General features: G+C 44.1%; 1 protein-coding gene across 1 annotated transcript in view; it reads left to right on the plus strand.

Moving 5' to 3' along the window:
• LOC145414885 (uncharacterized) overlaps positions 1-17,793 on the plus strand; it is an 80,274-nt gene that overhangs the window by 47,444 nt on the left and 15,037 nt on the right. Inside the window, exons 5-6 of the mRNA XM_080284302.1 lie at positions 1,051-1,573; positions 10,231-10,436. Coding sequence (XP_080140428.1) covers positions 1,051-1,573; positions 10,231-10,436 — 729 coding nt within the window. The remainder of the gene's footprint in view (positions 1-1,050; positions 1,574-10,230; positions 10,437-17,793) is intronic.

The raw sequence follows: 17,793 nt of genomic DNA on the forward strand, positions 1-17,793 counted from the left end.
TAAATAAAACAATTCACGCTACGTTATAATTACGTTTTCTATTTGTATTATTTATATTATGGTATATGACACTACTGTGATTCACAGTTTCACATTAAGTGTTGAAATTTAACAGAGAGGTAGTCTTTTTAAACGGCGCGGGAATGTGTTAAACTAGAGTCCGCAGTGCCTTCTACCGGGTTGGATCATTTCAGAAACACCCCATTTTAACCGATTTGGAGGCAGGGTTGAGGGGCAGCCCAGGATGAGAAGTGTTAATTTAAGATGACATAAACAAAGGAACTGATGGTAGAGTATCAGCAAAAGAGAAGAGGAAGCGGTGTAAGGGTATCGTAAGGAAGGACCTATCGCCAGAACGTGGGAGATAAGATATTAGTTCACGATAAAGGAGATAAAAGAAATAGATGAAAATACAAGACAGACATGAGACTGTACCAAAACCGATAAATAAAAAATGTTAACCAGAGAGGAGGGAAAGTGTGGAAAAGATGAATAAAGAAATTTTTACTGCCAACTCGTTGATGATGTACTCGCAATATAGGTGATTACAAAAGTTTATAATAATTTACAGAGATGGAATACGAGAGAGAGAGAGAGAGAGAGAGAGAGAAGAGTAATGAGGGATGATTTATTACCAACACGTCGGGGGGGATAAAGTATTAGGTCAAGACAGCTACCCTGGGTCATGTGTGTATCGTGGCCTCTTGAGAATTCTAAGTGACGTGAAAGTAGGTCCTGTGCTCATTATCAAGTCTGGCATCATCTCTTCACCGTCACCTTAATTTTTGTCTTTGAGGAGGAGTATATTTTAATATGTTCCTTAAGAGCAAATTATTTCGGTATCTTCGTCTCCCCTGAAGTGATGGGTAATGGCAAGGTGTTAATCACGTTCGAATCCCCAGGAGGTGTTTTTTTTTTTTTTTTTTTTTTTTTAGATCATATAATGCCACCAGGACGAAGACCCTGGGTAACGTGGGTCTTATTATTATTTTTTTTTTTTATCAATTGAACTTTGCTGGATCAATGATAAGTTTTTTCTTTCATTTTCAGGTTACAGTTACGACGAATATGGAACAGGAGACGAAGGAGGAGCGAGAGGAGGAGGAGTGGAAGGGAGGAGGAGGAGAATGGTGGTAGGGAGGGATCGGTGGGCGGACGCGAGCCTGGAGGAGCCGGAGGAGGGGGAGGAGGGACGCTGGGTGAAGGAAAACGAGGAGGTGGAGGTGTGGAGGAGGAGGGAGTGGAGAAGAGAACCGGAGGAGGAGGACCCAAGAGCCAGGGACCACTGGGACAGAAGGGGCGACGGACAGAGCGACGGAGGGGACGGGGACGGACGGAACGGCACTGGTGGATCGCAGATGGACTTGCTGGACGGCGGAATGGACGGGAACTGGAACGTGAGGCTGATAGACAGAAGGGCAGAGAGGATGATAGATAGAAGAAACGAAGCGAGAAAACCTCAAGCAGGTAAAAAAGACGATGAGAGGAAGGTCCACGGTCACGCCAGAACGAGCGAATTGAGACACCACGCGGAGGGAACGGAGATGTGGATTGCAGACGCCCCACACAGACGGTACGTAGTTGACAGGAGGAATGAAGCACCGGTGAATATAGGAGACAGGAATGAAGCACCAGTGAATATAATAAACAGAAATGAAGCACCAGTGAATATAAGAGACAGAATTGAAGCACCAGTGAATATAAGAGACAGGAATGAAGCACCAATGAATATAAGAGACAGGAATGAAGCACCAGTGAATATAAGAGACAGGAATGAAGCACCAGTGAATATAAGAGACAAGAATGAAGCACCAGTGAATAGGAGAGACAGGAATGGCGCATCTGTGAGTAATCTAGACAGTGAATACGAAGAAAGAGTGGAAATATGGAATGGAGAGGCTCTGTATAGACGGCACGGAGTAGACAGAAGGCATAATGAACCGTCTGTCAGTAGAAGAGACGGGGAACACTCAGAAGGGACAGAAATATGGGATGGAGAAGCCCAGAATAGACGGTACTTACATGATAGAAGGCATGAAGCATCTGTAAGCGGAATAGACAGTGGATATGTAGAAAGGATAGATATATGGGATGCGGAACACCCCCATAGAGTTTACTCAATTGAAAGAAGAAATGAAGGACCCGCGGCCAGAGAGGATGGTGGAAGAATGGATAGACGGAACGATCGAATAAGTGATGGTAGAGAGAGAGGGACGAGTGACGAGCAAAGTGACGAGACGGTGGAGGGAAGGAAGAGGATAATAACGAGGAGGAAAGGACGAAGTGTGACGAATGGCAGAGAAGGAGGACAGGGTAGCGATAGTCAGAGTGATGGAAATAGTCACGGAAGAATGAAGAATACGAGGATCAAATCAAGGAGTAAAGGAAGAGGAGGAGGAGGAGCAAGAGGAGGAGGGGGAGAAACAGAAAGGGGCGAGGGAGAAGGAGTGGGAGGACGAGAAAGAAGAGGAGGAAAAGTAGGAGAGGCAGGAAGAAAAGAGATATCACGAGAAAGGATGAAAAGAGAAGGAGAGGAAAGCGAAGGCCGAGGCCGAGGAAGAAAGCCAAGCCAGGAAGAAGAAGAGGAAGGAAGAGGGGAAGAGACTGATGGAGGACGAAGAGGTATGGAGGGAAGAAGAGGAAGAGAGGTTGAAGGAAGAGGGGGGAGAGGAGGGAGAGATAGAAGTCGAGTTGGGAAGAAAGGGGAAGCAAAAAGAGGAGGAGGAGAAGAAAGAGAACAAGAATTACAAAGACAAGACGAGGAAGAACACTACGCCGGACGAAACAAAAGAGGAGGAGGAGGAGGAGGAGGAAGAGGAAGAGGAGGAAAAGGAGAAGGAGGAGGGAGAGGAAGAGAAGATGGAAGAGCAGAAGGAGAAGAAGATGACCGAGAATGGACAAACGGGGAACACAGCGAGTGGGAACAAGAAGAGATGGAATATACACGAAAGACTCATAAAACACCTCTCACAGCTCACAAGAATCACTACCATAAGAGTGGGGAGTCGGAGGGAAGGAGTGGAGGGGAGGAGGAGGAGGAGGAGGAAGAGGAGGAGAAATGGAGAGGAAGGAGGAGCGACGGAGGAGAGTGGAGAGAAGGTGAGGAGGAATATGGACTGATGGGCAAGAAAAGGGACCTGAGAAGAGGGGGATATGAAGGAAGAGGAAAATCAACAAAGGAAGAGGACGAGGGAGACGGAAGAAAAGGAGGAAGGGGAGGAGGCATAGAAAGAGGCATCAATGAAAGAAGAGGAAGAAGGGAAGAAGAGGAAGAAAGACGTGGGAGAGGAAGAGGGACCAGCCATGAGAGAGGTACTTATGAATGGAGGTCAACACAGGAAGAAGACTGGAATGAAGGAGGAGGAGGAGGAAGACGAGGAAGAAAAGGAAGAGAAGGAGAAGGAGGAGGAGGAGGAAGAAGAAGAAGAGGAGGGGAAGGGGAAGAAGAAGGAGGAGGAAGAAGGAGAGGAGGAACCAATGACAGAAACATGGACGGAAGAAAAACCGAACACAGAAGAAGACTTAGCGACGGATCAATAGACATAAAAAGGACAGAAAAACGCACATTCCATAGACAGAGATCACTGAGTGACGGAGAGGTGCACGGGAACGGCGGAGAACGTACCGGGAAGGGAAGGAACGGGGAACGGATCAATGTGAACGTGAAGGGAAGGATCGAGGAAGAGGTGGGAGGAGTAAGAGTTTCGAGAAGAGGAGGAAGAGGAACAGGAAAAGGAGGAGAAGGAGGAAGCGAAAGCAGGATACCCAGACGAAACGGAGGAGAGAACAAGAACAAAGACAGTGGAAGAGAGACGAAAGGAAAAGGAGATGAAGATGCGAACGGGAGAGAGAAAGGAACGGGGAATAACGGAGAATCGAGAAACGGAGAGAGGGGGAAGAGAGGCAGCAAAATAAACGGAAGAAATAGCGAGACAGGAACAAAGGTGGTGCATGGAAGGAGTGGGGATGAGAGTGGGGGAAGCGAAAGGGAGACAGGACTGAAGAAAAAGTTTGATAGATCGAGTGAAGTGAAAAAGACGGGGAAAGGGGGAGGAGCAGGAGGTAGAGGTAGAGGAGGAGGAGGAAGAGGAGTAGGAGAAGGGGGAGGAGGAGGAGGAGAAGGAGAAGGAAGAAGCAGAGGAGAGGGAGGTGAAGAAGATGATGGAGAATATAGTGATGAAAGAGAGAGGCTAGAGAGCGAAGGAAGATACACAGAAATAGAAGGAGAGGAAGAAGAAGAGAAAGAAGAAAGAGGAGGAGGAAGAAGCACTGGAGAGTATAGCCAAGAGGAAGAAGAGGATAATGGAGAAGAAGGAGGTATAACAGGAGGAGAAGTGGGGAAGAGAAGAGGAAGAAAAGATGCTAAAGAAGACGTAGTTCAAGGAAGACAAAGGAGAGGAGGAACACGAGAAGAAAGCAGAGGAAGAGGAGGAGGAGGAGGAAGCAAAAGAGGAAAAACAAGAGGAGGGGAGGATAAAGGAAGAGGAGGAGGAAGTAAAGGGAGATTGGGGACAAGAGGAACACTGGAAGGGGGAGAGGAAGAGGGTGAAGAGGAGGAGGAGGAAGGAGGAGGAGGAAGAAGAAAAGGAGGAGGGGTAGGGGGGAAGGGAGGAAGAAGTAGAAATGGAGAAGGGAAGAGAGGAGGTAGAGGAAAAGGAGGAGTAGGAGGAGAAGCGGAGGAGCGGGAAAGTGGAGGTGGAGGAGGAGGAAGAGGCGTAGACGAAGAAGAGGAAAACCCAGAAGAAGAAGAAGCAACAGAAGATGAAACTGGAGGAGGCAAAGGAAGAAGAGTTGAAGGAGAAGGAGAAGATGGAAGAAGTGGAGGTGTTGGAGAAGAGAGAGGAGGAAAAGGAGAGGGAGAGGAAGACCCAGAAAGAGAAAAAGGAAGAGGAGCAGATGACACAGTACTAGCGACAGCAGGGGCAGGGTTGGGGGCTGCTGCTTTATCGGGAGCAGTAGCAGGAGGTGTAGTGAGAGGGGTAATGGATGGGGGAGAGGAAGGAGAAGAAGAAGAAGGAGGAGGAGGAAGAGGAGAAGGAATGGGAGGAGGAAGAAGAGCAGGAGAAAGAGGAGGGGTGGAAGTAGGAAGAGAAAATGTAGAAGAGGAAGGAGGACCAGAGAACATAGAAAGAGGAGTGGAAGGAGGAGAAGATGGAGGAGAAGGAGGAGGAGAAAGAGGAGTGGAAGAGGAAGGAGGAAGAGGAGGAGTGGAAGGAGGAGGAGAAAATGGAGAAGAGGAAGGAGGAGCAGAGAACATAAGAAGAGGATTGGAAGGAGGAGAAGATGGAAGTGGAGGAGAAGGGGGAGGAGAAGGAGGAGAAAGAGAAGGAGTGGAAGGAGGAGGAGGAGGAGAGGAGGGAGAATCAAAAGACACAGAAAGAGAACCAGTGGAAGGAAAAGGAGGAGGAGTAGACGAAGAAGGAGGAGGAAGAGGAGAAGGAGAAGAAGAAGAAGAAGGGGGAAGAGTGGAAGAAGAAGGAGGAAGAAGAGAAGGAGCAGATGAAGTAGGGGGAGGAGGAGGAGGAGGAGAAGGAGGAGAAAAAGAAGAAGAAGGAGGAGGAGCAGGGAGTGAGTACACAGAAGGAGGAGGAGGAGAAGCAACGCCGGAAAGAAGAAATGCAGAGACTGGAAGAATGGAAGGTGAAAGAGGAGGATCGGAGGAAAGATATGTGGAGGGAGGAGGAGGAGGTGAAGGAGGGGGATCGGAGAAAAGATCTGTGGAAGGAGAAGGAGGAGAAGAAGAAGAAGGAGGAGGATCCAAAGAAGGAGGAGGAAGAAAAGGAACAGGAGGAGGAGAAGGAGGAGGAAGAAGAGCAGAAAGAGCGAGCAATGGAGAAGGAAGTGACAGAGGGGAGGGAGGAGTACTGGAAGGAAGTGATGCAGAAGGAAGAGGAAAAGGAGGAGGAAGAGAGACTGGGAGAGATGAATCCGGAGGAGGAGAAGGAGGAGAAGGAAGAGGAAGAGAAGGAGAGACAGAAGGAAGGCATCACGCTTGGGAGGAAGAAGAGATGAGTGGAGGAAGATCTGAAGAAAGACTACCGGCAGAGGGAGATGGAGGTGGAGGAGGAGGAGAAGAGAAGGAAGATAAGAGACTTCCGAGCAGAGAACAAACAGAGGGAAGAGAGGAGACAAGAGGAGGAGGAGTAGGAGGAGGAAGAGGAGAAGGAGAAAGGGAAGGAGAAGGTGTAGGAGGAGAAGGAGAAGAAGAAGAAGAAGAAGGAGGAGGAGGAGGAGGAAGAGGAGAAGAAGAAAGGGAAGGAGAAGGTGTAGGAGGAGAAGGAGAAGAAGAAGAAGAAGAAGAAAGAGGAGGAGGAGGAGGAGGAGGAAGAGGAGAAGGAGAAAGGGAAGGAGAAGGTGTACGAGGAGAAGGAGAAGGAGAAGAAGGAGGAGGAGAAGCGGGAGGAATACAAATGAATGCAAGAGGAGGAGAAGGGGGGGAGGAAGGAATACAAATGAATACAAGAGGAGGAGCAGGAGGAGAGGAAGGAATACAAATTAATACAAGAGGAGGAAGAGGAGGAGGAGGAGGAAGAGGAGGAGAAGGAAGTAGACGAAAAGAAGAAGGAATTGGGAGGAAAAGAAGACACCAGGGAGGAGGAGAAGGAAGAGAGAATACGAAAGGAAGAGGAGGAGGACCGAGAGGGAGAATGGATACGATTAGAGGAGGAGGAGGAGGAGGAAACACAAGAGAAGGAAGAATAGGACCTGAAGGAAGATTAAATGCAGATGGAGGAAGAGGGGGAACAGAAGGAAGAGAAGAAGCCGAAGGAAGAGAAGATACAATGGAAGGAGGAGGAGGAGGAGTAGGAAGAGGAAATACGATAGGAGGAAGAGGAAGGCGAGAACCGGAAGAGGGTCAAGGAGGAGGAAGAGGAAGAAGAAGAGGATCGGTAGGAAGAGAAGGAGGAGGAGGAGGAGGAGGAAGAGGTGAGGGAAGAGAAGATACCACGAGAAGAGGAAAAAGAGCATTTACCATAGGAAGAGGAGGAAGAGAAGATACGATAGGAAGAAGAAGAGGAAGAGGATCGGAAGGAAGAGAAGGAGAAAGAGGAGGAGGAGGAGTGGGAGGAGCTGGAGTGAGCGTGAGGGAGGAGGTGGATGAGGAGGAACGCTTCAGACGTCAGCAAGCTTTTGTGAGGTGAGGTGCAGCCCCGCTCTAAGCTCTATCGTGTGCTGTGGTAGTGACGTGGTGGTGGTGATGTGCGGTGTGGTGAAGGAGTGTTGTGGCAGTGGTGGTGTGATGAGGGAGTGCTGTGTTTATAGTGATGTGCTTCTTTTATGACTTGTGTTGTGGTGTTGGTGTGGTGAAGACCTGTTGTGGTAGTGGTGGCGGTATGGTTTTTGTGGTAGTGATGGTGTGATAAAAGCCTGCTGTGGTGGTGGTGTGGTTTTGTGGTAGCTGTAGTGTGGTGAAGGCCTGTGGTGGTGATGGTGTGAAGGTGGTATGGTGTGGCAAAGTGATGTGGTGACGGTTTAAGAATGGTGTTAAAAAGTGATAATAAGGAGTTAAATGTAGTTCTTAAGGTAAAGTGATAGTGATACACCGTGGTATTGTGCTAATGGTGTAGGCGTAGTGCTCATGTACCGGTAATTATAGTGTTCATGGTGTGCATATATAGTGACGTATGGTGTTCATGAAGTAATAACAGCCTGTGCAAATGAGGTGTACATATATAGTGACGTATGGTGCTCATGTAGTTATAGTGGCTTGTGTTGATGAGAGATATAATGACAATGAATAATGAAATGGAGCCAAGGATTTCTCTGGCTTGGATGATGAAAATGCGGCCCATTTCGCGGAGCTACAGTTATTTTTTGTGTTTTTCCATTGACCTCCTTCTGGATCTCACTAAAACAATTGATAACAGTGAGATAAGTGTGCTAAGGTGATGATGGTGATGGTGATGTGGTGAGAGTGAAAGCCATGTGTAAAGGGACGATGGTGATAGTGATGATTATGATGACAGAAGTTTTTGTGTGCTAGGAGGATGGCGATAGTGATGGTGGTGATGTGGTGAAGGCCGTGCGTGATGTGTCAAGGCCGAAGTGTAAATGTTTGTGGTGATACATGTGCAAACGTTGTGATGTCGTGTTAGGCGATAGTTAGTTGTGCTGGGAGTGGCTGGAGGCTGTATTCTACCTGGATTAGAAGGACCCCTAACACCTCATTCTTAGTGATTTAGTATGCATGTTGCGCCTTGATAGTCTCATGTGCTACTTAAACCTTTTTTACACCTCCCTAGTTTACATAAATTTCATACGGAATATTAACGTGTCAAATATCGAAGAAAAATGTAAATGAAGAGAAGCTATTTCACGGCTTAATCTTCCCTTATTCCTTTACTTACATCTTCTTAATCCCTTCAGTAAATGCGATCTTTAAGTGGAAAAAAAAAATGAAGGTAGCAATTATCAGCTAAAGATATCGTCACAATGTTGAAAGGGTAAATAGGAACTAAGTTTGTAAGAGAGAGAGAGAGAGAGAGAGAGAGAGAGAGAGAGAGAGAGAGAGAGAGAATTCTAACGTGACATGCAGATATACGCTAGTAACGAAGAAGTGGTAGGGAAACTTCTAAGCCTACGAGAACACGCCAGGTATAATTTGACATATTATTACACTGTTACCACGCCTATAGGGCTAACGTGACCAGAGTTGGTCACGTGGAAGGTAGGCAGTTCGGGGTTTCTGTTACGTTATTCGTGTGTGTGAGTGTGTATGCAGACTTACTCCTGCCTGCTCGAGTCTTTTCATAACTACCACGTGCGAGACAGGGTGCGTGTGCATGTGCGTGTAATTTGTACGAATACTTGTGTGTGTGTGTGTGTGTGTGTGTGTGTGTGTGTGTGTGTGTGTGTGTGTGTGTGTGTGTGTGTGTGTGTGTTCGTGTGCGTTTTACATGCGTATCTGAGGCGTAAGGAGACGACTTCTGCCTGTGTGCTTGCGTGTGGGAGGGGCTGTTCAAGGTCATAGTCATTACCTGTGTGAGACTAATCAGATTCCAGCAGTGACCTTAACATTTCAGTGAGTAAAATCATCTGGTGTTTGTCAAAATAAAATTCCGAGATTAACATTACATCGGCTATACAAATTTATCAGGTTCTTGTATGAATGAAGCACCAAAACGCGTCCTTAGCAACGAAGGGGTTAATAGACTATGTATTTATTGTGGAAATGATGCAAGGATTATTTCAGTTGTGTATAGGTATGACGTGTGGGGAAAGGTGTTTGTGTGTGTGTGTGTGTGTGTGTGTGTGTGTGTGTGTGTGTGTGTGTGTGTGTGTGTGTGTGTGTGTGTGTGTGATGAAAAAGTCAGAGAAACACAATAATTTCATCTTTTTCCTTTAATAATACGAAAGACAGGAGTCGAGTCATTTTTTTAGATTACCGTAATTAGACCTTTAATATGAGTGCTTGTTTGTCAGTGTGTGTGTGTGTGTGTGTGTGTGTGTGTGTGTGTGTGTGTGTGTGTGTGTGTGTATCATATGTGTATCACTGAATGCATGTCTGTGCGTTATGTGTGCCAGTGGGTGCGTGTCGGTGCATGAGTGTCTGTGTGTCTGCGAAAATGCGTACGTGAGTTTGCGGAAAAAAGAAAAAAAGCATCTCAAGCCACACGACGCATTAACTCCTCCCAGTCTCTAATTCCCGTGTTAACCCTTTGATATACATTTAGTTGCAGTGTTTGTTGCTGCGACGGCCTCGGAGGGTAAGCTGGGAGAGGCATCATAAGCTCTGTCTGAAGGGCGTAGAGTACTGTGCTGTGGTTCGTTTACTTTAACTTGGCCCATAATTTTGTTGTTTTGCAGCTTTATTACACATACAGTAGCTTAGAGGCAGGAGAAAAACAATTCAACGGCTCTACATTCTCACCATAGCACGTCATGACTGTCCTCAAATTTTATTATTAAATCTCTTGTTACAACTCAGCACTTATGATGGAGAGATGCTAATTTTAGGCCAAGTGGGAGTAAACAGAGTAAAGGTCGTTCTTTTAGCCCCCGTGCGTCCGCCAGTGACGAAAAGGAGATATTAGGAACGCTTTGGGCTGAAAGAAAAACCTGTAGACTTTTATTTGGTATCGCTGGCATGTGCGTGTAAGTGAAATAAGGGCACAAGGTCGAGTGTTTTTCATTGTGTGGGTGGGCGGGTGGGTGGGTGGGTTTGTATGTTTGCGTGCGCGTGCGTGAGTGTGTGCCTGAATGAACGTACGACCCACCCAAAAACCACAGAGACCTAGGCCCCCCGCGACTGCTAAAGAGGAGTGTGAGTGAGAGCAGCATCCTGGCCGTGTCCCCGCTGGCCACCCTAGACACGGCACACCCACAGACACAGACAGACAAGAAGAAGTGGCATCATGGCCTCATTCAGCGATCGTCTAGTGCTGACCGCATTCTGTACGCTCCTCATCGTTGGTACTACGCTAGGATGGCGAGGCGTAAGTAGAGAACTGTATTTTGGCTGTTCCTTATAATGCACAGGTAAATTTTCAAGTTTTTTCTTCATTTTCTTTCACTTTTTAGCATCTATACAATTTTCAGTGGTTGTAGAGAGTTGTTACACTATCCTATATGTTTTTCAAGAGCTTTTTTTTTTTTATACATTGTTCATTCAAAAGTGCTTAAGCAATTATGTCTTTCTCAGCACCTGTATCTTTTCCCTTGGTTGCAGAGAAAAATATTTACACTAGCTAAGGAAATTTAACTGAAGCGCCGAACTGAGCACTCCAGTTTCATTATGCATATTACCTGTAGTGTACTTCAATATTTTTTCACGTTGTTATGAATCTTTCAGGAAATTTTCATTATCTACGTCATTTTCTCTGGTCGCTCTTTTAGTGATTCTTGGCCTGTTGTGAGAAGCGAAGCCCTATACAGTCACCATCAACATTTCTAATACCCAGTTTCGGAAATGTCCATTATAACAGAGATATTTTAAAATTATATCACGAGCACTTGTCCTGTTCATGCAACCCAAAGTATGTATTCAATCATAATAATTCGCTTTGTATTCTCGCAATGGGCTAGTCGTTTTGTGTTCATTTGTCCACAGTCATTACTAGTTTTCATTACTCTGAACATTGTAAGCTTATGTGTGCTGTTGTTGGACGACTGTTGCCAGTTTTATTTACAAAGATACGTGCTGCTTGTATATATAGCCATCAATAGTTACAATATTTCTCGATACGTCTTTGTCATTGTGTGGTTTTGCTGACAAGGATTACGTTCATTTTTTGTCTGAAATTATTAGCAAGTACATACATTTGATTTTCATCTCTTTATACTTATGGACTGTATATAACTGACGTTTGGAAAGCTGTGAAGTCTGAGTGAATATTATCATTATTACTGTGATCTTACCGCTGTGCATTGCTTTGTTAGTTTGTGCTGGTAAATTCTATAGTTCTCCATTTTTCCTGCTCCCACCTCCATTCCTCGCCTTATCCACACCACCCCCGTCTCCTCCTTGCCCCTCCCCTTCCCCAACCTCAGCCCTATCAGGAGAGGAGGAAGAGGACGACGATGGGGAGGAAGATTACGAAAGTAAGACTTGCACAGATCTGCTTTGCACCTGCTTAATGTTTGTTGCACACCTGTCTCACACCTGTTACATCTCTCTCTCACTTGTCTCACACGTGTCACATCTCTCTCACGCCTGTCTCACACGTGTCACACCTGTCTGTCACCTCCCTCGTTCCCTGAACACCTAATGTTTGTATTCTCGTGAGTTTTGTTGGTCCTCTTTCACTTCTTCCTCAGCGACTTTATTTTTCCAAATGGCGCCTTTATATTTTCTAAATGTAATTTACATCTGACCCTCTGCATGATCAAGGGTTTTCCTAAAGCGGTAGCCAAAGAATAAGTAAATAAGTAAAAAAAATATATATATGTGTTTGACCATTCAGGGATTAATCGAGACAAGCTTAGTCAAAATTTTCCAAAGGTGAGTTTCATGTTAATGTGCCATATGCAAAAGTGAACTGGGAAAAGAAGCAGTGTTAAGAAATCATCTAATCTGGGCTCACGAGAATACACTCCCTGATCTCTCACATCTGTCACACCTGCCTCGTGTCTGTGTCCTGCATTCCCTCACTTGTTCTTCATCCACCTCACATGTGCTACACCTGCATCATATTTGTGCTACATATTCCAGAGTTGCTAGTTTCTCTTCTAACCTTCCATCGCTGCAAGTCTGGTCACGATTGTCAATGTGTCTGTCCAGTCGTGTTAATCTTGCCTGGCAGTTTCAAATATCTTCCTAATATTCACTTGTAAGCAAACTATAAAGCTTTCTGTCCAGCAAACTCTGCTCCATCTATAATTAAAAGGTAAACATAACAAGCTTACCATTCCCCACATTCTCCCCTTCTCTACACTTCTTCACTCCTGCAACAATCTTCCCTTCACTTCACTCTCCCACCTTACATCTGTCTTGACACATCTGGGGCTGTATTCATAATGTTCCCTTAGCATGACTTGTATAAGAATGCTTGTAAATACCCTCCACTTCACTCATACAACTACCCAAAACGTTACTGAGTTGGAGTGATAATTAATGTGAAAAATGCTACTCAACAATATAATTTTTGACAGAGAAATTACTGCTATGGGTCTCCTTTACTTAAAAAAAGGCTAGAATACTTTATTAATACTTCCCCTGAGCACTTGTCTTGTATATGCCAACACTTGCTTACAATTACTCACAGGTGCCAACACTTAATACTCTTTCCTTACATGTGTTTGTACCTCAGTTGCATTTATTAACACCTGCAACAAGAGTAGATAGGTTTTGCTTTCAGTATCACTCTCTTGTCTGTCTGTTTTTCCACCTAATTACAGAAATACTATAAGAAAAATCACGATGTAATTTTGTGCGTTATTTAAGAATTAAGTGAAAATATTGGTAAAAAACAATATTAAAGGATAAGTAGATGCAATGGTGACTCAAACTAACTACAACCATACCTTATAATTAATGTCCTTGTAGTTCATCACGTATTTAGAAGCTTCATATCCTCTCACTTCATCCTACACCCCTCTACAGCTAATTCACTATTCTCACCCGTCTATATTTGTAGTTATGATACACCTTCCTACACCTCCGTACACCTTAGCTACTCGTTCCTTGTAGTGTATTTCATGTCCACAGGTAAAATATAGACGACACACACAACGAGCTATGATTTACGATTTCTTCTCCCCGTCCCTCCATCTCTCCCTCTCCTTCTCCCTCTCTCTCCCCCTTATCCTCCCTCCCTCCCTGCATCTCCATCTTTTCCCTTCCCGTTACCCTTTCCCTTACTCCCTCCTTTCCTCCTTCAGTTTGTCTCCAGCACACCCCTTCCTCCTTCCCTCTCTCTCATCTCTCTTTCCAACCTCTATATTTTCATTCCTTCACTCTTGCCCACTCGCTTTTGCCTCTCCCTTTCTCTCCCTCTCTCCTTCCTCTTATCGTTCTCTCCATCCCCCCCCCCTCTCTCTCTCTTACACACACACACACACACACACACACACACAGGGGCTGGCTCCATCCGTCTTCTTTTGTCTGTCCACCATCGGGCTAGTCTCACGCTCAGCCCCTTTGATCCCCAGCCCCACCACTACTATCATCATCATCATCATCATCATCATCATCATCATCGTCATCATCTTCGTTATTATAATCGTTACCTTTAGTGCTATCATCATCACTGCAGTAGTCGGCATCATCATCATCATCATCATCATCATAATCTGGGGGGGGAGAGGGTGAGGGCAGATTCCACAAACACAAACACAAAAATGCAAAATTAAAATAGTATTTATGGAAGGATACAGACTCTTTCATCGATTTCTCTATGCCTAAAACAATTTAATAAACACATTTCACTGAGCTTAGCCATCTTTGCGTGTCTCTTCACCATTCGCCTGCCATTTTCTCCGACTGTTTTTTTCTTATTCCCTTTATAATTTTTTAATATAGAAAATGGCTGGTATTGACTGTTAGCTAAGTGTTATTATTTTTATTATGGTTATACTTAAAAGGCTTATTGTCGACGTTCTGAGTCTCTTGTTTCGTATTTTTAATGACTAAACTCGTGCCTTAATTTCTTTCTTTATTGGACTTTACGAAAACACTTATATTCTTTTTTCTTTCCTTTTCTATCTTTTATATAAACAAACAATCCGACAATCAATCAAGAGTATGCAAAACGTCGAGGATGCCAAGGTTTGCTGAGAAAGATAGGGAAAGAGGGAGACTTGGAGAAATATATAAGAGACGACGAGAGGAAAACTGAGTTCAGTATGTACGTTTCCATCCTGCTATCACTTTCCCCGTCTGCTCCTACGCTTCCCATCCGCATCTACTCAACCTACTCCTTCTTTATCTATTGTCTACCATCTCGCTTCCCATGCTCATCTACTCTCTCAAAATCATGCATCATTTACTTTTTCTTTCTCTATCGTCTCTTCTCTCGTTTCCCATTGTCATCTGTTCCACCACAATGAATGAACTTTTGCTGTGTTTAAGGAGGGTGTAGCCCAGCCTTGAAGGAATATACATAGACACCTACACCCGGATCCTCTTCCTTAGCGATTTATTTTAGAATATGGCTGGATAATATAAATTTGTAAGTTATATATGCTGAGTATGGTGGTACTGGAATGATTTAGATGACACAGAAGGGGAGAGTAAGGAGTCATAAGCAAAATAAATCGCTTAGGAAAGGGTGTTAGGGAAAGTCCTTAAACCGACGAGTATACGGGTCGGACTGACAACGCCCTGACCCATTTAGCAGCTAATAGTCCCAGGCTTTTAGGTCAGAATCCCGGGGTAGGTCATGTCAGGTGACGACAAAGCAGGTTTAGCGATAATTTGCACTAACTTCAAATTCGTACGTAACTTATGGAACACCAGAAATCTTCGTTCACTTTACCTTTGTCATTAAAAGAGAAGAAATGCAAATTAGGGTACTCAAAATGATTGTCTTTTTCAATAAGTCTGTAAACAGTATCATTAATTTTCGCTCTTCAATATATTTTTATCATTTTTTTTGGGGGGAGAGGGGGGCTCGTGCGTAAAGGTGCGTAGATCCAAAATGCGTAACTCAGTGCCAACGAGAGAGAGAGAGAGAGAGAGAGAAAGAAATCACCTCAACTTACGCACGTCACTTGAGGAATGTTCAGCTAGCATGAGCAGTAAAGAAAAATAAGAAAAAAGAACAAGAAAAAAGAACAAGAAGTGTAGTACGGGTGTAGGTGCTTTGGGTGTAGTACTCTGTTCTGGTGGATTTTTTTTTCATTTCTTGTTTCTGGATTCTGTTCACTACATGTATTATTGAGAGAGGTAAGGTTAAATTGATGATGATGATGATTGTGGTGGTGATAATTTTTTTTTTTTTTTGCGAGGAAGAAGGAACCAAAGGCCATGAGCCCGCAGTTTAATGATAGGGGTAAAATGGTGGTAATGCTGCCGATGTTGATGATGATGAAATGGTATTAAAATGGTGTTAATGATGATGATGAAGGTAAAACAGTGGTAATGACGATGATGTGGGTAAAATGGTGGTAATGATGATGATGTAGGTAAAATGGTGGTAATGATGATGATGATGATAATGAAGGTAAAATGGTGGTAATGATGATGATCATGATGATTACACCTCTCCTATACTTTCTCCCTGTAAGGCAAGAAAAAAGCTTAAACTCACCCAGAAATATTATGGAAAAACACAAAGAGGCGACGTAGACAAAAAGCACGTGATGGATGGACGGAACACGTAGTTAAACAGTCACGTGCGTAATGTAAACACAGAGCACACGTGGTAATGAATGGCTTGGGGAAAATTAAGACGTGTAAAGGATACAGTGAGAAATTGTGTGTGTGTGTATGTGTGTGTGTGTGTGTGTGTGTGTGTGTGTGTGTGTGTGTGTGTGTGTGTGTGTGTGTGTGTGTGTGAGAGAGAGAGAGAGAGAGAGAGAGAGAGAGAGAAAGAGAGAGGGGGGGAGGGAGCTAGGTCACGGTACAGAGGGGTGAATGAGAGAGAGACACGCGAGGGGGATAACACATCATACGGGGAGGGGGGAGGGGGTCGTGTCTCTATCTCTCAAGCTTCCTACTCTCTCTCTCTCTCTCTCTCTCTCTCTCTCTCTCTCTCTCTCTTAGCCATTATCATCAACGCGTACACTATTTTTCTTTTAGATTTCTTTCCTTTTTCCTCTTTTGTTTCCCTATTTTCTCTTTCTCATTGCCTCATTCTTATCTCATTTCTTTTTTCTTTTCCGATACCCTGTATATTCTTCTTTCTTTCTTTATAACAGAGATGAAAAACTAGCAAGGAAAATACAGAAGGATAAAAGAAAAAAGGAAAAACAAGAGAGAGAGAGAGAGAGAGAGAGAGAGAGAGAGAGAGAGAGAAGCACCTTACCTTCTTTCCATTTTCTTTCGCCACCCCATCTTCTTTCATTCGCATCTCCCATAATCTTTCATTCACTTCCCAGAATTCCTGATCACCAATAATCCAACCCTCACTCCATTAAATCAGCTCAGTCCAATAATCTCACGGACGAAAGGAAACGAAAAAAAAAAAAAAACTATGAACAATGGAAAGGCCTTACGCTCGCACGCCATGTATATAAAAAATAACCATCCCATATTTTGTTATTATCCAATTTCTTCCATTTTTTCTTTTACTTTCTTTCCGTCCTTTGGGTATCAGGAAAATTTGTTGAGACGGAAAATAAGGTTTGTAAGTCACGAGAGTCGCATTATTATGGAAAATACTGTAAAGATGAAGCGGAAAGTTTTGATAATGATGAAAAAGAGAAAAATGAATTGAAAAGTGAATGAAAAAAAAACTTGCTAATTAAGATGTACGCATTTTAAGTAAAGGCTTAAAGTGAACAAGATATTAGTCTGGAAAATGAAGATGAAGAATGTTTTGCTAATGATGTTAAGAAAATGAAATTATGAAACGGGGATTTTAATATAAGTTAGCGATGAGCCTAATAAATAGTATATATATGTGTATAAAGAAATATATATATTGATTGACAGAGACAGATAGATAGATAGATGGATAGATAGATAAGTAGATTGATTGATATTGTAGATAGATACAAAGACATAAATAGATAGTTAGGTAGATAATTAGATATATAGATAGATAGATAGATAGACTGAGAGATAGATAGACAGACAGATATAGACAGATAGATAGAGTGAGTGAGAGATAAACAGACAGACAGATGCGGCTTAGATACTTAACCTCATCATTACGAAAAGGCTATCTTTATTCAAATTAATCCTCATTATCACCATCATCATCATTTCACCTTCATTTACATCATCATCATCATCATCATCATCGTCACCCTATTTCCACGATGATAAATGAGGTGGGTGAGAGCCAGAATCAGAAAGGAAAAATCAGATGTGTACCACGCGGAACCTTGGCCGACTGTACACTCCTACACCACTTCCCCATTTCCTCCCCTCTCCTTCCCCTCTCTTCGCCCTCCCCTACCCCTCCCCTTCCTTCCCCTCTCTTCCCCCTTCCCCTCCCCCTCCGTGCCTGTAGTAATTAAACCTCAGCGTCCAGGTCCCACACACGACAATACAGTAATGCCACACGTCCCCATTAAGGGATTTGAGGCGGGGAAGAGATGAAGGATGAACGGAAGAAGAAGAAATGAGAAGGAGGAGGAAGAAGAGGAGAAGGAGGAGGAAAAGGAAAATGATAGCTTGATGGTAATGCTGTTGCTCCTGCTGCTACTGATGATGATGATGATGATGGTACTAAGGAGAAGGAGGAG

The sequence above is a fragment of the Coenobita brevimanus genome, chromosome 101 (assembly GCF_032717465.1).
Source record: "Coenobita brevimanus isolate Jiangsu-jjx chromosome 101, ASM3271746v2, whole genome shotgun sequence".
Classification (NCBI taxonomy): Eukaryota; Metazoa; Arthropoda; class Malacostraca; order Decapoda; family Coenobitidae; genus Coenobita; species Coenobita brevimanus.